The sequence below is a fragment of the Crocodylus siamensis genome, chromosome 2, assembly GCF_052110815.1.
Source record: "Crocodylus siamensis isolate JL-2025a chromosome 2, ASM5211081v1, whole genome shotgun sequence".
Lineage (NCBI taxonomy): Eukaryota > Metazoa > Chordata > Crocodylia > Crocodylidae > Crocodylus > Crocodylus siamensis.
The window spans coordinates 269,588,650-269,607,916 of NC_143396.1; the positions used below are offsets into that span (position 1 = coordinate 269,588,650).

The window sequence follows — 19,267 nt, forward strand, 5'->3', positions numbered from 1 at the left end:
TGGGGCTGGAGCAAGGGGGAGGGGCCATGGGGGGACCTCAGCATCCTGGCACTTCAAAAAAAAAAAAAACACAAAACAAAACAAACAAACAAAAAAAGGTCTGCACTCAGGCTGCTGCAGTGGCCATCAGGGGTTCTGGGAGCTTGTGGCAGAGCCCCCCGATGCAGTGGGAGGCAGCAAGGAGTGCCCCCTGCCTTGCAGGAGCCGATGAGTGCAGGGTTTTTGGGTCTTTTTTTTTTTAAGAGCCGGGAGGCTGGGGTCCAGCCATTGCCACCATTGACAGGGCTGGGAGAGTGGGCAGGGGATGGGGCCTGGCTGATTTGGTGGTGGCTCAATCTTTTAATTGGATTCAGCTGAATCAGTTTGGGACAGTGATTTGGATTACCAGATTGAATCACTGTTCCCCCAGTTGGCCGAATCCAAAGCAAATAGTAGCTGCTTTGCACAGACCTACTGGGAAGTGAAAATGCTGAAGTCAAAGGTATTTTGTTTTTTGGAGGTGCAGGGATAATTAGTATAGCTTCGGTTCCTGTTATAATACTTTGAAATATCCTGTGCTTGAACAGAGCAAAATGAGGAATGGCGGTATCTTTTTTTTTTTTTTCCTTGCAAGAATTCTGTTAAAAGCCACTTAGAGTACTCCATGTGGTTTATATTTATAACTTTGTTAATTAATCTATGTTTTAGGTGCTGATATAGATGCATTGTGTGTTGCACCAAGACATGTGGAAAGAAGTGACTTTTTCACCTCATTTTATGAAAAATTGAAGCAACAAGAAGAAGTGAAAGACTTGCGGGTATGTTGGTCTTCTGAAATAGAATTAAGACAAATAATGAAAATTAAGAAATATCTGAAGCAAAAAAACCTTTAAGTCTTTTAAGATTAGGAAGCAGTTTAATTAAATTCCACACCAGTTTTAGTCCATCTTCTGCATATTCCTATTTATGAAAGGGTTAAAAAAATCTAGACAGTGGAACCTTTTAATAGCAGTGCTCACTAGAGTATTCACAAGTTCTTTCTGTCCCTCTCCCCCTCTCCTCAGTGTTCCCAGATGTTTACCACCAGAAGCAAAATATAGTATAGATGATCTCCCATTTCAAGGAGACAAACTTTTGAGCAATGAAACATGTAAAACTGTGGACAAAATGAACATTACATGATCCATAGGTTTTTGGAGGATTACCAGGGCCTTTCTTCAGGTATTATGGACAGCTTTATTACTAACCTGATCATCTGTTGTTATGCCCATGCATGTCACTTGTGCAAGCAGTAGCAACAAGGGATACTTTAAATTAGTGAGCAGAAACAAAGCATCCTGTAGTTGAATCTTCTCTGCTTGGTATCAGACTTTGTTTGCCATTCAGATAAAGTACTGCAAAACATTACTTAGAGATGCATAGGTTTTAGAAATAATAAAGGATTGTGCCATTCAGTTAAACCTTTTCTAGTTAGGGACCCCCTCGTGAGAATATACTAGGGTAAAAAATTATCTTGTTTGGGTGGGAATAATAGAGGAGATTCAGAGTGTTCAGCTACCAAAGTTTATGCAATAATTCCTAATATGATAAAGAAAAGGACTTTTGTGAGGTATGAGGCAGCTCAACATGTCAATCAGAAAGTTTTAGTTTCTAGCTTTGAATATTCCTTCCCTTGTAGTCCCAAATTTTTAGCTCTCTGACAGAGGACCTGCTCAAAGCATGTCTTCATAGTTTTATATTTCAACTCCAGCTCCTTCACCAATTTAATGTCATGTGATTTCAAGACCAGTTGAGGGTGTATCTCAACAATTGTTAGTTTGGGACTGTTGGAAATGTAAAGAGAAGATTTAAAACCTTATTCTGTCTGTCCGTAATGCTTTATTCACAATCCTGACTGGCTGTCTTGGCAGCCAATTAGTGTGAATAAAGCAGTAGGGACAGCAGGCAGTGGACGGGCCAGGGCACTGCAACTGGTCTGGCTTCAATCCGTCCCCTCCCTGCTCTGTGAAGGAGGTGGCAATGGTGCAGTGGGGTCGGGGATGGGAGGGAGAAGCCCTGGGTCTGAACTACTGTTGAGGGAATGGGGTTGGGCCTGAATTACGGGGTGTGGAGGGCAGGGTTGGATGCTGGGTTGTCCCCACTGGTCCCCAGGGGGGTGTGGAGGGAGTGGCTCTGGCCCCAAAGTGGTGATGGAGAGTGAGCCTGGTCCTGGGCCTCTGTCCCTGCCCAGCATTGTTGTGCCCCCACCCCCTGCCCCAGCAGGTGGCAACGGAGCGGGCGGAGGGGGGGTGCTGGCCCCATCCCCCCTGCTCCCTGCAGGCCATGAAAATTGAGCAGATTGAGGGAGGGAGGGGCAAGGCCAGCACCACTGCACCCCAAGCCCTGCAGGTGGTGACAAACCAAACAGCAGGAGCAGGGCCAGTGGATAGAGGGGGAGAAGGCCTGGCCCCAAAGGTGGGGGGGGCAGGGCCAGACACAGGCCTCTGTCCCCAGCTGCCCCTCCCCCTGGCCATCATTCTTTATGGGCAGTTGGCTAGTACTGTATATAAACTTTCTGGAGTAGACTGTCTTTTTTAAGGATTGCGTGAGAAAGATAGGCAAGGACTTCTTATATTGATATCTTATGGAGCCAACATCATAGGTGGGCTGGAGTCTTCATGTTTTAAGGATTGCAGTCATTCTCTTCCCCCATACAGAAAATGTAACCCTGATCACTCTAACACCTAATTAAAACTTATTATTGGAACAAAGTCCTTCCATAGAATCATAGAGAAGTATGCTTCAAGGGACCTCCAGAGGTCATCTAGTTCAACCTCCTGCCTGAGGTAGGATCATCCCTATCCAAACAGACCTATATAATCCATAATCTAAACTGCATATAAGACTGCTCTGAACCCTGACACGACAAAGAACTAATGACCTAACCTGCCAATGGCAAAGCAGGGAAACTATGGCAGCATGTTCTGCCTGCTTCTATAACATGTTGTAAGTATATGCTTATGAGATTGTGGGTTGAGGGCTGTGCCCCACACTCTAAAGGAAGGCAAACCCCTCTCCTCACAGTCTATACCAGCTTGACTATGGGATAACGTTCCTTCCTGACCCCAAATAGAGTAATTGGTCTGACCCTAAATGGAAGGGCAAGACCCTCTAAATAGGAACCGCTGGTTTTGGTCCTAGCAGGAGTATTGGCATACCCCAGCCAGTCCCTCCCCCAATTCAGTGCCTCAGGTGACGCTTAAAACACTCTGACATGTAGCAGGAAGAGGGGTGGGCGCAACCAGCAAAACCTAAAAGTATTGGAAATGACCATGGTAGAACATAAGTGTAGCTACGCATAGATCATCCCTGACCACTGAGATATCTAACCTCTTCTTGAACACCTCCAGTGACGGGGAGTCTACAACTTCCCTAGGCTGTCTATTCTACTGCTTCAGTATTCTGAAGGGAAGAAGTTTTTTCCAGATATCTTGTCTAAACTTACTTTGAAACTACAAGCCATTTGTCTGTGTCCTCCTCTACAGCAAGAGAGAAAAGGTGCTTTCCATCTTCTGTATGGCAGCCTTTTAAGTATTTGAAGACTGCTTGATTTTATATAGGCCGTTGTGCTACATTCTGACTAGGACAGGGACAAAACCATTAGGTCAGAAAACTAATCTGCTTTGGAGGGGGAGTCAGGGGAAGGTGGATCACAAAGTGCCTGCTTTGTTTTCGCACTTAGTCATGCACAGGGTGCTAGATATAGTGCAGCAAAGCAAGCATGAACCAGATAGTTCTTACAAGCCCAAGTTTCATAGTTTTTAAGTGATAGATCAGCAGTGGTATATGTATTTATTTGATTTTCAGTAGAGTCTTCAAATTACTGGTAGTTATAGCAGAAATTGCCCCCTATATGCTGTAAACTTTATGGTTTTGAATTTGATAGCTGATAAATTTATTGAATGTGTTCATGAATGTTTATTGCACTTAAGACCTATTTTTCTCTCGAAGTGCACTTCGTAGCTAATCTTGTGCCTAATGTTGGCATCTGTGTTTGTACCTGACATCACTGTAAAATTAATTTGCTAATTAATAAGCAACTAACTGTAGAAGATTACATCATGCTCCTTGCATAGTTTTTGAACCCTCCATTATGTTTGTCAGTTACGGTAACATTTTAATATTTATTACTTCAGCATTGTGGATCACTTGTCACTTTTTTTCTTACCAGTAAAATTATCACTGACCACTTGACAGAGTAGGGTGAAGTCTGTTTCATATCAGTCAATTAGTGTACTAGTTTTCTTTGAGACAGCATACTCATAAAGGATATGTAAGACTATACATGGTTGCTAAGAAAGATTTTTTTTTTTTATTATTTCAGTAGAATAAGATATTTCAATGCTTTATCAAACCCTTCCTTCCCCCACCCTTGACAGCCTTAGTGTGAAGATATTTTTTGCCTAGTTAGCTGAATGTGTAAGCCTGTTCTGTCCCAAGTGTTTATGTGCATAAGCCTGACCTATATACTTTCTTGACTATGATAGTATCTACTCTTCATGTTTCAGCAGTTCAAATATCCAAAACATAGGAAGCTGCCACTTGCAGCTCTGTTGCTTAGCTTCTACTCACCATATTTATTCAAATTCAAAATCAGGTTTTCTCTCTCTCTCTGCCTTCCGGGGGGGGTGGGGGCAGGATAGGAGGTAGGGTGACCACCTGCCCCTAATTGGGCAGCACAGTCCTAGAATGGGAACTTCAGGTCCAGGTCCACATTACTCTGGGACAGCGTTCGTCCTAGTTTCACAGGATCATGCTGGAATCTGGGAAATGGCGGGTTTCCCCTTGCAGACTGGCAGCTTTCTAGCCTGCAAGGGGCTGCTGGTAGCAAGATGCAGGGGGAGTCATGTGCATGTGTGCATCTGTCTGGCCAGGAATACAGCTGGGCAGCCTGGAGAGCACCTCCTTGCTGGTAAGGCTACGGGGTGCGGGGGAGGCAGATTGAGGCCCCCACAGTCAGGGAGAGAGTGGGGCAGGGACTAGGGGTGCTGCCCAGCCAGGTTGGTTCAGGGGGTTGGGGTGTGGAGCAGGACAGCCACAAGTGGTTTGTGCAGGGAGTGTTGGGGGGTGGGGGGGAAGAGGGCTCCCTGCCACTGCATGTACCTGCTGGGGGGCACATGTCCACCCTGACTTATGTGTAGGATGGGGACATATTTTAAAACCACTCTCCAAATACTTATAAATGTAAAATTATAACATTTTTAATTTTCCATTTATAGAATCATGAATTCAGGTTACAATTAAGTAAACTCCATGTACCCATAACAGATTTCAGTAAAACTGTAGTATCTAAACTTTGTGCATTAATTTTCTATCAGCTGTTTTTGTTTTATTCAAAAAAACAATTTGAGTTGGAGGGAGGATAAATGTCCATAAAGGACACTGACAGATGTGGAAGGAAAAAAACCAAACCAACACTTTACTGAAAGAGGCATCACATCAGTTTGACCCGCCTTCCCAGCATCTGTATAGCTCGTGCACTTCAAGCAGCGTTTTTTTGCCATTTTTTTTGTCTAATAGTTGATTCAAACAGCTATTAGATTAAGAGTGCCAAAAAGCCTTGCTGAAGCATGTGAGGTATACAGATAATGGGCAAGCTGAGTCAAACTGACACAGTGCCTCTTCTGGGTGTGCACTGTGCTTGGCATGGGGGTATACAGAGCTGGAAGTAAAGTGGTTATTTCTTTGGGATTTTTTTGCCCCCATGACTGTAAGCAGCTTTAAAGTCTAACCTCATGGTAATATCATTTAGACTCACCAGCATTTTTGTACATATTCTTTCTTCTTTGCAAATTAAAATGTAATTGTTTTTCTTATTTCAGGCTGTTGAAGAAGCATTTGTCCCTGTTATCAAACTGTGCTTTGATGGAATTGAGGTAAGGGTTAGCCAGTTTGCTTTCCCGACTATTGTTAAAATATTAACAACACTATTGTACAACTATTCTGGAATCATCTCTTTTGTATAACAGTTGGGTATTATATTCTTAGACTTGTCAGCAAGGAATCTTGAAGTACCTTACAAAGGAGGTTGGTATCATTTGCATTTTAGAAAGGGAGAAACAGGCTCAGCTATGACATGACTTTCTTGGGTTTATCCAGCAAATTAGTGGCCCATTTCAAGAGTGAAGCAAGAGGTATAGTCTTGGGCTTTAGCCACTAAACAACATTGCCGCCCAGTCTTACTGTAATTGAATTATGCCTGAATCAGTGAAAAAATTGGGCACTCCATATAACTTCTTTTTACATGGAGGCCCAATTTTTTTCCTTTGATTCAAGTGTAATTCAGTTATATAAACATAGTATATCAGTGAAGTTGCCTGTTGAATGATGCAGCTATTGGAACTCTGCAGTTCAGTAAACTGTTGTGACCTTTTAATGGTCACTGGCAAAAACTAACATTGGTCCAGAAACAAACGCAAAATTTGTTTTAAAGCAATGTTATGATGGAGAACAGAGATGTAACTGGTAGAGTTCATGCTCTGGGCAGCAGAAGTATGTAGGGTTTGCACCCTCAGATGCTTGGATGGAGGCAGGTAGTTTCAGGGCTCTGGCTGTCTGGTGGGTACATGATGCTGGCCTGAAGGAAGGTGTCACTGCCAACATAAAGTTAAATCCTTCCCTAGGCCTACAGCCACTATAGATTTATATCTAGATCGATGATGCAGAGCTGTTAATCTGGTAGTGGCTGCAGCAGCAGCAGCTAGCTCCTTAGCATGGGAGGGCAGGGCCCTGCTACATTTCCCCCCCCCTTCCTTCTCCAGCCTCGAGTGCCCTTGCCTCCATGCTAGCAACCCCTTTTTACTGAACTCCTGTGGTTTCTGCCCCAGTCACCCACCCTTAGTCAGACTTCTGTGGAAGAAGTTATGTGGCTTTTTCATCTGTACTAATTAAAACAAATACGTTGCTGACAGAAAATCTAGTTCCTTTGATCCCAGTATATTCAAACTCCTGATAACATCTGCCACCAGGCCCTTCTGCCCTTGGTTTCACCTGCAGTAACCTAATGCTGTGGGATTAGACATATTTGTCCCTTCCCCTTAACAGAGAGGATATGGATTGTGTGAGCGGCAAACTTATTGTCTCTTCAGCACCATTCTTCACTTATTTTGAAGTGTCCTGTTCTCCAGGGTATTAGCTTGAAATTTCCTGTAAAACAGCAGTGTAATCCAGACTTTCTTTTAAACTAAAATATAATTAAAGATGGCTTGCTTAACATAGATGATAATACCTTAAAGTGCAAATAAGCCATGTTAAGAGAAAATAGAAAAATGAATAGTTTATCTTTGGAAGCAGCCTTCTCACTTTTTATAATCAGCCTGTTGCTTTCTGTTGCTGATAAGATACCAGTTTACTGGGATCTGCAGATTTCTTATCAGATTCTTTCAACTGAATTGGGTAAATCGAAGGCCAGGTGATTTAAGGAATACTGAGCCCTTAGCACAGAAATACACCCCCACATTTAATTCTTTTGAACCATGACACTGTTTCTATAACTTAATTTAGCCTTGGAACATGCTTCCTTTATTCCTTGTAGTAGGTTGTTTGGGGTTTTTTTGTTTGGGTTTTTTTTTTATTGTACGAGTCGGAGAGGGTGGGGGGGGAGTGATCCCAACTTGAGAGAGAAATCCTCATTTTGCATCTAGGAAAATTTCCTGTCTGCTTTAGGAGTTGAGTAGCAGATCCCTGCCCCACAACTGTAACTGTTGCTCTAAGGTGTGGCTGGTGTTGCACTTTCTGTTCTTTTACAGGTGACTTAACGTGTGTTATGTGAAAAGGGTAGACCACTGGTTCCCAACCTTTTTTAGACCGCAGACCAGCATACTGCAGACCGGAAGTGACTGGCATACTGCAGACTGGCAGCCAACCCTTTTTTATGCTTTTTATCCTTACTTTTATACTTTGCCAGTCCGCAGTATGCTGGTTAGGGGTGTGTGAAATGGACGCTATTCGGTTTGGATTCGGCCTGATTCAGGGGATTTGATTCGTTGATTTGAATCGCTGTCCTGATCCGATTTGGCCAAATCTGAATATTCAGTTCTGATTCTGAGAATCAGTGATACAGCCATAGACACAGCTTTATATGATTTTTTTCTATCTACCTCGAGGTACCAGGCGTGGCTTCTGAATGCTGAGATGGCAGGGCGGATGGAGCATCTCATGGGAGTGTTGTGGGGGACAGGGGGTCACCTGCATGCTCGGTGGTGAACTGGAGGCTGTGTCTACAGCCAAATCATCAAATGTCTCTGAATTGATTTGGAGGCTTCTGATTTGATTCAGAATGATTAATGGGTCTCCTGATTTCGATTCAGATTCGGCCACCGAATCAAGCCGAATCTCCTCCAAATCAAGCAGGTGACTGAAGCTTCACACACCCTTCGCACATGCTGGTCACTTCTAGACTTCCAGTCTGGTAGCCAACCGTTTGCAGCCCGGGGGTTGGGAACCTCTGAGGTCACTTGTTTCTTCTTTAAAATTTCTGTTTGTTTCTTTTTGCACTGACAGCTGTGCTGTCCAGAAGGTAGGTAGGCTGAAGTGCTCAATCTGTACAGACACAGGAGAGCCAAGTCAAACTGACATGCTTGCTCAGCCAGTAAAGTGCTTATTTTTCCCCTGCCCCCCCCCACCTCCCCCTGCCCCAAATGGTCTGTCAGCAGCCTAAATTTGAAAGGAGGCCTCTATATATAGGGATGATCCTAGATCATAGTTCAATAAGACACTTGCTTGGAATACCAACAGGCCTCTGTTAAACATGGTTAAACTACACTTAAGGATAAAAGTAAATAAAGAAGGTACTCCTTTCATTTGTACTGGAAAAAAATTTCTCACCGGCAAAACTTTTAAGTGAAAGGTCTTAGTTCTGTGGCCTAATAATGCCAGTGGAGCCTCTGGACTTCCTAATGAGATCAGTTTCCTTGTTTATTTTGCCTTTTTACTATGAAGATGTTTACAAAAGGGAAATTTCTTATTTCTTGATTTTTATTTTTTGTTTTTGTTTTTGTTTTTGTTTTTTTAATCTGTGAAAGAAAAAAATAGAAAGCTATTTTATGTATGACTTCATTATGAAACAGTAATGTTCATAAATGTTTTTCTGAAATTTTTGTCCAGAGTTTAGTTTCCATGTCAGTTTCAAGCCTGAAAATCAAACTTAATTTAGTTGAAGGCAGAATTGAAAGCTTAATGCAATTATCAGTTTCTAGAAAGCCACTAGGAAAGACTTTTTTTTTTCTTTAACATTATAATAGTGTAATGAGAATTTATTTTTAAAATATAGACTGTGTAATAGAAGTCTCCTTTGCATGGTAGATTGAGATATATCCTTTGTCTCTTCTTTTTCAAATTACTTTTATATTGGAAACTTTAAAATAGATGCTTGAGACTTCCTTGCTTGTTCTTTGATAGTTTTTAAATGTCCTTAAACTGGCTGTAGGGCTCCATTGTCTGTCTTGCTCTTAGTGTGATAGTCTAAGGTATTTCATTTAAGCTAGGAGAAGCATGTTGTCAGGTATAATTAAAATTTAGCCTGGGAAAGTAAAACTCAGTGCTTGACTAACAAAATCCTAAGATGTTCTTTGTATCCTTGTCATATTAACTAGCATCTTCCATCTGAGGTTAAAAATACCAACTTGGCCTCCCAGCTTAATTTCTTCTGAACATCATCAGTGAAATGGCATTTGTATCCTATACACAGCACTCAAGAAAGTGTGTAGAGATGGATTTTGGTTCTGTCTTTGGAAGGACCTTTTAGAATAGTAGGATCTTAGGAAAGTAAGGTTGGAAGGGATCTTAAGAAGTAGTCTAGTCCATTTCCCTTTTCAAGGCAAGGTCTAAATTATTCCTGTTTTAAGTTTAGCTGTTATATATATGGTATAAATGGTCAAGTTGGCTAATTGTCAGTGCAAGAAAAGAAAGGGAAAAATTATGACCAAAATTATTTCCTTTGCCTGTATCTATTTCAAATCCTTCCTGATCCCCACTTACACACAGCTTGGTATGCAGTCCCTAGGTTTTATATTTTTAGATGCATACCATATTTGTAGTACCTTATGCTGTTGGCATCTTGACATAGCTTGCCCCTTAATGAAAGTCCAACAAGCTAATGCACTTTGACTTCACACTTTAGTGTGTCTTGTCAATGTAGTCACAACCTTTATAATTTAAAACTTGTGCTCTACTACAGTGGGTACATGTAGAGCCACATTTGCCTGTTAAGTCAGATTACTTAATTTCCCCCTGCCCCCATGGAGCACCTGATGTTTTTATTTTTATTTTTTGATGGCTTGCCAAGATTTCGGACCTAGTCTTGTTTTCTCATCAGACGCATTTAAGTCAAAGTGCTTCCCTTAGAAGTCATGGTAATGACAGATGTACAAATTTAGCTGCAAATAGGGACACTTTTCAGTACCAGTTACGTTGTTTTTCCTTGGTTCAGACCCAGGCCTCATACAGACATTCAGTTTCTCTTGGGAAAGTTACTGCTCTCCCAGTAGAAACCACAAGTGTACAGATAGTTGTGCTTTTTCTCCCAGGGTAAAAAAAGGCATTCCAGGAGAAAAACACTCTGGCAAAAACCAGGGTTAAATCACTTCCGGGAACATTTTTCCTGGGACAGTGAATATCTGTACATGCCCTAGCTTCTTTCAGAAGAGAATATAGACCTCCAACTTCTCCCTCTTTCCCCCAAGGAGACAGTGTGTCACTTGCTGGTCTCTGCTGTTTCAGAACACTCCCCCTTGGCAACTTCCATGCTGTGCTGCTGGGAAGTACAGGCTGATGGAGGGTAGTCTGTCAGCCAATCAAGACTCCCCTGTGCCATGCTGCTGTCTGTTGCCAGGCAAATTAAGGGACTTTGCAGAGCATGCTAAAGTGTCTTTAGGGCCTCAATATTTTAGTGTCTGTACACATGACTCTGGGTAAGTTTTTTCTACCATGAGAACAAACCTGAGAGAACTCTCCGACATTATTTGAACGTGTAAACACAGACTCAGTTTGTTTTCAGCTTGCCTCTTGAAAAGCTAAGACAATGTTTGCATAGCTGTAGCTTGTTCCTTAGAGAAGCTATCAAACTTATGAGAGAATTTACTGAAAGCTTTGCAAATAAAGTGTGTTTTCTTTACCTTATCTCTTCAAGAATTCTGTGTAGGTTTCAGCATTCTTTCATTCATTCTTGGAGGATAAGGGGAGCGGCTAAGTGCATTTCTTTAGTAGTCTAAATTAAATTCATTTAATCTGAGAGTGCTTAATTTGTAGGGTGGGACTAATAACGCAAAAGGGAATAAACAGTTTTTCACTGGTAGTAAATTTAAATGAGTGGTAGCTTGAGGGGGATAATCAGTTGTTTCTGTGGATTTTTTTTAGATTGATATTTTGTTCGCGAGATTAGCGCTGCAAACTATTCCCGAAGATCTAGACCTTCGAGATGATAGTCTACTTAAAAATTTAGACATTAGATGCATACGAAGTCTTAACGGTATGTGTATCTGTGTGTGTGTGTGTGTATGTATTTGTTTATTTCATGTATACCTTTATTTGAGAACTGGTTTAACTGTAACTCAGCTCAATAATATAATAATTCTCATTATGAATGATTTAGCTCGACAAAGTTTAACTGAACATTAAGTATGGATACAAAAGAAGCCTAACATTTAAAGGTCTCCTTGATTCTGGGGTAGACTGGTAATCCTGATTACCTCAAGTACACTAAAAAGTAGGGTTGGTAAGCCACTCAATTTGACCAGTCAAATATTGTCTATTGATCAGTCATTTGACTACATTTTTTTTGACTGATTAAAGATTACAGCAGTTTTACCAAAAAAAAAAATAAATCAATTTTTTTTTTGTAGCTTTCTTGACAAATATGATTTTTTTTAAAATAGTTTTTGACACATTTCGTAATGGAATTTTTTACCCTGTATATTATTTGCAACAGTTGGCAACTTTTTTTTTTTTTTTTTACAATTTTTGACTGGTCAAATACTCAACCCTAAAACTTTAAATATAAAAAGAATATATAACCAGGACAAGATGTTTGTCCCAGTTGATTCTTCAGTCATATGCAACCTTTGAATGTTCTTCTGTGTTGTAACTTTCTTTTGTGTTGAATTTCTTGAGAAGGGGCCTTTGAAGCACTTTAGTGTTCTGCAGCCAGCTTTCTCACTGTCTCCAACAACATGTCCTACCATTTGTTAAACAGATTACTGAAGCATTTAAAAATGACGGGTTTATAATGTCATCCTAAACCTGAGACTTAGCGCCTTACTTCAGTTATTGATAGACCTGTTATCTCTCAATATGGTTCTAAAAATGTGTTCTGTTGCAAGCAAGGTGTCTTACGAAAGCATAAAAATCTTGTTTTCTAATTGGTAGGTCAGTTTAAGTTAATTGGGTAACACTGGAGTTTTATAAGAATTTGCTCCTAGTTTTAATCTATAACTTTTCTGCATTTCACATTTCTCTTGTGACTTCATAACAGAAGTATGGGTACCCCTCTTCTGATATGCTTTTTTTTTATATACAAATTAAGTGTTCGTTTCAAGTGCAGCATAGTTTTTAAAAAAATTCAAAATGCATTAAACATAGTGTTTAAGTTCCAGACAGATAGTGATAAGAATATTAAATGTAAGAGGCAAGGATTTTTGTTGATTATCTGTATTGGACCAACTGCATAATGTGGAGAGACTTGGACATGTCTTCAGATGCACTTTATTCTTCCTCAGATCTGGGGAAAACTAAGGGACAGCAAGTACTAAAAGCAGTCTATGTGGCTGTGAAATTGGAGAGAAGAAAAATTCCTGGGGATAGCAGACAGACAAATAACTAATCCTTGCTTCTCATGCATCTACAACATAACTCTAGCACTACCAAAAATATTAAATCTAATTTCTTGTACTAATATTGGTAGAATTAGGAGTGGGTTTAAAGATGCATGGGTTTTTTTCTTAAGTATTAGAGGTAATGTGCTTTCTTTTGCCCAGGTTGCAGGGTGACCGATGAAATTCTGCATCTAGTACCAAACATTGACAACTTCAGGTTAACACTGAGAGCTATCAAACTGTGGGCAAAACGTAAGTAATACTGTTGCAAAATATTATTAAATTGTTTTCCCTACTTAAAACTGACATAATAACTAACTGTTTTCTTTTCTCTGTTTCCCTTTGCATCAACAGGCCACAACATCTATTCCAATATATTAGGTTTCCTTGGTGGTGTCTCCTGGGCTATGCTAGTAGCAAGAACTTGCCAGCTTTATCCAAATGCAATAGCATCAACTCTTGTACATAAATTTTTCTTGGTATTTTCTAAATGGTATGTTAATTTTAGATTACACTAAAATAAAATTGTTTATAGACACTACATTTTAGTCTTGTTTCTATGACATTTTTTCAGCTGGTACCAGGTTAAGTAGGTAGCTCATAAAATCGTGCTCTGTTTCTGGTGTCAGTGAGTTGTATATTACCTTTTTTATTAAATTTATTCCTTGAAGTGTAGAGTAAATAGGCAAAACATATACCTTGCAGAGGACAATTTGAATAAAATTTGCTTGAATGGGGCAATATACACAACAGACCTATAATCATGGGATAAATTATTTGGCATTCCATGTGAGATGCTACAATGAAAAGAGACTTTGTAGAGTCCTTGTTCAAAGTTATCAGTACCTTTTTAATTGAGTACCTCTGCTTTTGCTTCCAAACATGAAAATCATTACTATAGTTCTACTGTTATTGAGTCCAATGGCTTTTTTCCCTCTCTGGCTATACTATTTATTGGTAATTTAATTTCTAAGTAGTTAATTGACTATCACTTGCTTGTTCAGCAAATCAGTTGAGACCTCCTCATTATAATACAATTCCTACACTTTAATTATGGTCAATCTTATGCACAATCAATTGAGGAATTGATTGTGCATCATTCAAGAACATTAATGCACAAATAATATTGGGGAAAAACATTGCAGGAATGTCATGATAGTATTTTGAAAAAACGAATTTGTGGCTGTTAGACTATTTAACATGTCCCTTTACTGGCTTCTACTGTCTATAGGAAACTAGCTTTATTCACTGGGGAGCAAGGGCATCTTGAAGAGCAGTAGTGTTGCATTTCATTTAGAGAAAAGTATGTTCCATTCTGCATGCTTTTTCTTTAGAAATCTAGATGGGGGAAAAAAAATCTTGATGCATGCATTTTGTAATTATTAATCATTCTGCAGCCTGGCCTGTTCTTTAGATTTTTTCAGGAACCGAGCTAGCATGAAGACAAAATTAGTATTAATCTTTACAGACAGGACTTCTTTTGATTATGGTTATGTTGGCAAGTTTAAGTAGTGTGCTGCTTGAACAATATATATTTTTAACACCTTAATTGAGAGGCCCAGATAATGCCTTTTGTTGCATCAAGGAACATAGTTATAAACTATAGTTGTGTTGGTCTTCAGTTCAGGAACCAAGAACCTTTAGTAGACTGATTTGTTCTAATTTTTCCTTGAGAACATATTTCATCTCTTGTTATTCCATGAGACAGAATGAAGAAATATCACATTCAAAAAAATTGTATGTTTAACATAATATATAAGTGGTATCCAGTAGTCTTATTCAGTGCTACAATCTTTTTAAACAGGGAATGGCCAAATCCAGTGCTATTGAAACAGCCAGAAGAATGCAATCTTAATTTGCCTGTATGGGACCCAAGGGTTAGTGTATTATTTTTTTCCCCTATAAATAATTCACACTGTACAGTAGAGAAGTCAGATGTTTAAAGAAACCCCAGGTAAATTTTGTTTTTAGGTTTATAAATGAATTTGACATTTTGAGTATTACGTTTTTAATGGTAACTGTAATTCTCCTTTAATGCATAGAACAAAATTAGTTTACATCTTGTGAATTGTCCACTTCTAAAACTGTGTAGATTGCACTATATCTGTGGTTCTAGCCCAATTTCAGTACTGTTGTAAATAAACACTCCCTACATAACTTGTATACAAAAAAGCTTATATGCACAAAAACCGTTTTGGTCAACTTTTTGACTTTATGCCAGTCCTCACCGACTAGGTAACTTATTTAGGACATTTTACTTCTAGAATCATTTTAACTGCTGCAGTTTAGGTGTTTACAAATACTGTATTTTGAATACTGAACTCCTTACATTTAACAAGCCCTTTTGTAGTTTGATCCAAGGAAGAGTGTGAGTTTTTTGGTTTGTTTTTTACTCTGCCTTTCAGCAGTCACAATGTTGACACCCAACTCGTAGTATCCCTATTATTTACGTTTAGAACTTTAAAAATGAAATCCATTTAGCATCTCGGAATATGTATTTAAGCAAAATCCTTGTTTTTTAAAGTATTAGGGGGAAAAAGTCTAAGATGCCAGAATGCTATTTATTCCTCCAGTTGACCATGAGGAGCCATTTGCAGTTACTTATTTGGGGAGAAATTGAGTACAGTCTTTTATTGTATGAACTTTTAAATATTTTTTTTATGCACTTGAATAAAAGTCCACATTTTAAATGATGTCAGGCTTCTGCTATAAAGTCAGATTAAAAACATGCTCTTAAGTTACCCTGTTGTTCCTAGTGTAGGGATTTGAGATCAGTGTGTGATTGTTATAAAACAGTACGTGCTACAGTGGCTAAACAGAGCAGGGTAAGATAAGGATAGGGTTTCAACCTTAACTTTTTAGATTTATAACCTGACAAAAGACAAGATCACTAGCCTAACACTATTTAAATAAAAGTTTTTTCATTTTTTTTTTTCCATCTGTGGTGGTTGCTTCCGTTTTTGTTTCTCCATGTTTTGTTCTTATTAAAGGATACTTTAACACAACTGCTGCTTCCCTCAGGATGCACAGAGCCATTTCTCTTAAACTGGCTCTTCATCATCAACAGTGTTACAGGAATAAATCAGACAGTCTATTTTAAAGGGTCTCAAAACAGCCATTTCTCTGAAGGTGCCTAGTGTTCAGGTAGTAATGAGGTACCAGTGGTTGTGTGATTGCAGGTTACCATCCACACCATTGTTTTGTGTTTGTTGTTTGGGGTTTTTTAACCATTCGATTTGAATTATTTTTGGCCTGGTATTGACTGGCATGCCAGTGGGTTTGTGATCTTCCCCATTCCATTTGAGTCTGGAAATAACTTATTTTTTATATAGGTTGCCTGTCAGAATATGTGAACGTATTATCATTGAGTATTCTAAACTTCTCTTCACACTCTTTAAATCAAATAGGTCTGTAAACTCAGATCTTGTCTTACATTAGATTAATTTTAGCAAAGGGGAAAGTCCACATTTTTCTTATTTTATGTATGCTTGAAGAAAACTGATTGGCTGTTGTTATGTATAGGTAAACCCCAGTGATAGGTACCATCTTATGCCTATAATTACACCAGCATACCCACAGCAGAACTCTACCTACAATGTGTCCGTTTCTACACGGATGGTCATGGTTGAGGAGTTTAAACAAGGTAAGTATTATCTTATGCTCTTATTCCAAAAGGATTTAAACAGTTCTATCACAGGTATACTATTTTTGAGATCGCTGATTGACCCAGGAATCCTTTTCATAGTGCACACAGTTATTCATTAGAGCTACATACTTTGATCATCAATTTTTCAATTCAGCAGCATGTTTATATAAAAAAAATCTATTACTTCCTTCCAGGTACTGTTAGTTGCAAGTGGCTTTCTCAAGCATTTAGTTATCTTTGTAGGCTGTACTGGTGACCTTTATGAGCTACATTGCTATATGAGAGACGATATTGTTACTGTGTCACTTTTTGGTAGATACTAATAATGATAAGATGGCAATGTGCTTAGCTGTGTAAGGGAAATTGGAAGAATATTGTCTTGCCTCACCCAAATAATATTTCTGACAACTAATGCACACTTACTCAGAAAGTATTTTTGATAAGTGCAGGTGAGAAAATACTTACGATTTTCATCAACGTGAAAGCAGGTCTCTTCCCTACTACAGCTTTCATTCACCCAAAACGAACTCAAGCGCTAAAGGTTTTAAGCTCCATGAGGCAAACCTTCTGTTTTCCTTCCTGGACTGAGCACGCTTCCTCTGAAGCATACCAGAGAAATAATTCTCTTGTGTGTGTTAAATCTCTACTAAATTAATCTGGTCCACTTGCATTTAATCTTGCAATCAAACTTAGTTTCCAAATTTCACAGTACGAATAACCAGTAACCATACAAATAAAGTACACGGAGTTAATTTTATTGAAACAATTCCTTGCAATCAAAGAGAAGAATAATTTGCCTTGAAGTAGCCTCTGCTTAGAAAATCACTGTTTTCAGGGTTTATTATTATTCATATTATTATTATTATTCATATTATTATTATTATTATTACGGATACTTGATACAGAACAGCTGTGAAAAAGGCTTAAATGTGTTTTTATAATTCAGGTCTTGCTATCACAGATGAAATTTTGCTGAGTAAGGCAGAGTGGTCCAAACTTTTTGAAGCTCCAAACTTCTTTCAAAAGTACAAGTATGTATTTTATGGCATGGCAGACTGTTAAGATATACCCATTTAAAAATAATGATCTTTAATAGCAAAGGTGTTTATGCCAGCATAATTAACGTGGCTACACACTTCCATTAGAAACCCCTAAAGTGTCTTAATGGTTTTCCTAAAAAGACTGAAAATTGTTCTCTTCTGAAGCCCTTTCCCCCAACTGAGAGATCAGGTGTTTTCTTTCTTACAGGAAACTTTAAAATTATTTAATTGTACACCATTTTTCATTTCTGTAGTGTAATAGCTCATGACCAGATATAAAGAATGTAATGGGGTGGCTATAAATGACTTAAATTTAATTTGACCAAATATGAAAATGTTTCTGTAGCAGAAATGCCCAACTTTTAATAGGGGGGAGGCTTCTGATGTATCCTGTTTTAAAATGAAGCCACAAGCAAAATATTTAATACAACAACTGTGTAAAATAGATATTTAAGATGAATACCCACTGAAAACCATGGATCTGTCTTTTATTACAGTAATATACAGCATAATTGTGGCAATAAGATTCCTCTAGTACATCTGGCACTTCATTCAGCACAAGTGTACTTATCACTAGCTTTTCTTAAGAAAGCCTGGTCAGAGCTTCAGAATATGTTAGTCTCTAGTGCATATATCTTAATTATAATTATGTAATGCTTTTACATTAAGTAAGGCACTTTCAGAACTCTTTTTTTTAATGTGGGGGTTTTTTTTTGCTTTTTTGTTTTTTTTAAGAAACATTGTGGGGGGACCTTGACACTTAACATTTTAAGGGTTTCTAATGGTACATAATGGTTGGGGGGAGAGGCTTGTTTTTAATGTATTTTGGGTTTGCTGAAGTTGTACTCTATATAATAAATATGGATTATTCAAATGGACTACATTTTATTTGCCCTCAATTGAAGTATTGTTGGAGACCCATTTTGAGTAAAGATTAAATATTTTCTACGCCAATGTTCCTTTGCTGGGTGGTTGGTTATGTACAAATCTAAATAACACTGAAATATGCAGTTCCCCCATTAAAAAAAGCCTGATGACCATCATAATGTGTCTGTGTTTTGTTTCAATACTTTTTTGCATGATTAAAAGCTTTAAAACATTTGATAATCTTTTATGTTGTACCTTGGAGATTCAATTTAAAATCTCATAACGTCTCCGAAAGTTAAATTTTTTTATTCTTTTGTTTGTAGTCCCTTGTTAGCAGTATCTGCTAAGGCAGCTGATATATTCCCTACTACTCTCCTTTGTTTACTAAATCCTTTCAAAATGAGGGGTGGGGGATCTGGGAGCAGCAGACATTTACCATTCTGAATTTACATGAAGTAAATCTCTAATATACATTTAACCCAACATTGTGCAACAGTATCGGTAATTACAGCAACACAACAGTGGGATATAATCATTACCAGCAACATGTGCACAAGACTGCAAAAAAAAAAAAAAGTCCAACTGTCTTTATTTCTTGAGAGTGGTGGTTCTCCGCAGCCTACTTATCAGAACTGTCAGAGCTTTAACTTTTAGAGCAGTATTTTTTAAGGTATTAGATTAAATATTGGTCACTTTTAATAACTGAAAAAAATCTGCACTAGAAAAATGAATTTTGGCAACTTTGATACAGTCTCATCTGAGAACTAGCCTTTTCTCCTGTTTGATCCCCATATATACATCAGAGACTTATTAATACTGATATATAAAATAATATTTGGTTCTGTGCAGAAGGAAAAGGACCACGATCCTTACCTTAGGTTAACAGC

General features: G+C 38.6%; 1 protein-coding gene across 4 annotated transcripts in view; it reads left to right on the plus strand.

The window, feature by feature from the left end:
• Positions 1 to 19,267, plus strand: part of PAPOLA (poly(A) polymerase alpha) — a 75,897-nt gene that overhangs the window by 24,395 nt on the left and 32,235 nt on the right. For all 4 annotated transcript variants that reach the window (XM_090033975.1, XM_090033974.1, XM_090033977.1 and 1 more), the window contains exons 5-12: positions 688 to 797; positions 5,841 to 5,894; positions 11,374 to 11,485; positions 12,990 to 13,079; positions 13,182 to 13,320; positions 14,632 to 14,704; positions 16,350 to 16,470; positions 17,420 to 17,504. In XM_090033975.1, coding sequence (XP_089890101.1) covers positions 688 to 797; positions 5,841 to 5,894; positions 11,374 to 11,485; positions 12,990 to 13,079; positions 13,182 to 13,320; positions 14,632 to 14,704; positions 16,350 to 16,470; positions 17,420 to 17,504 — 784 coding nt within the window. The remainder of the gene's footprint in view (positions 1 to 687; positions 798 to 5,840; positions 5,895 to 11,373; positions 11,486 to 12,989; positions 13,080 to 13,181; positions 13,321 to 14,631; positions 14,705 to 16,349; positions 16,471 to 17,419; positions 17,505 to 19,267) is intronic.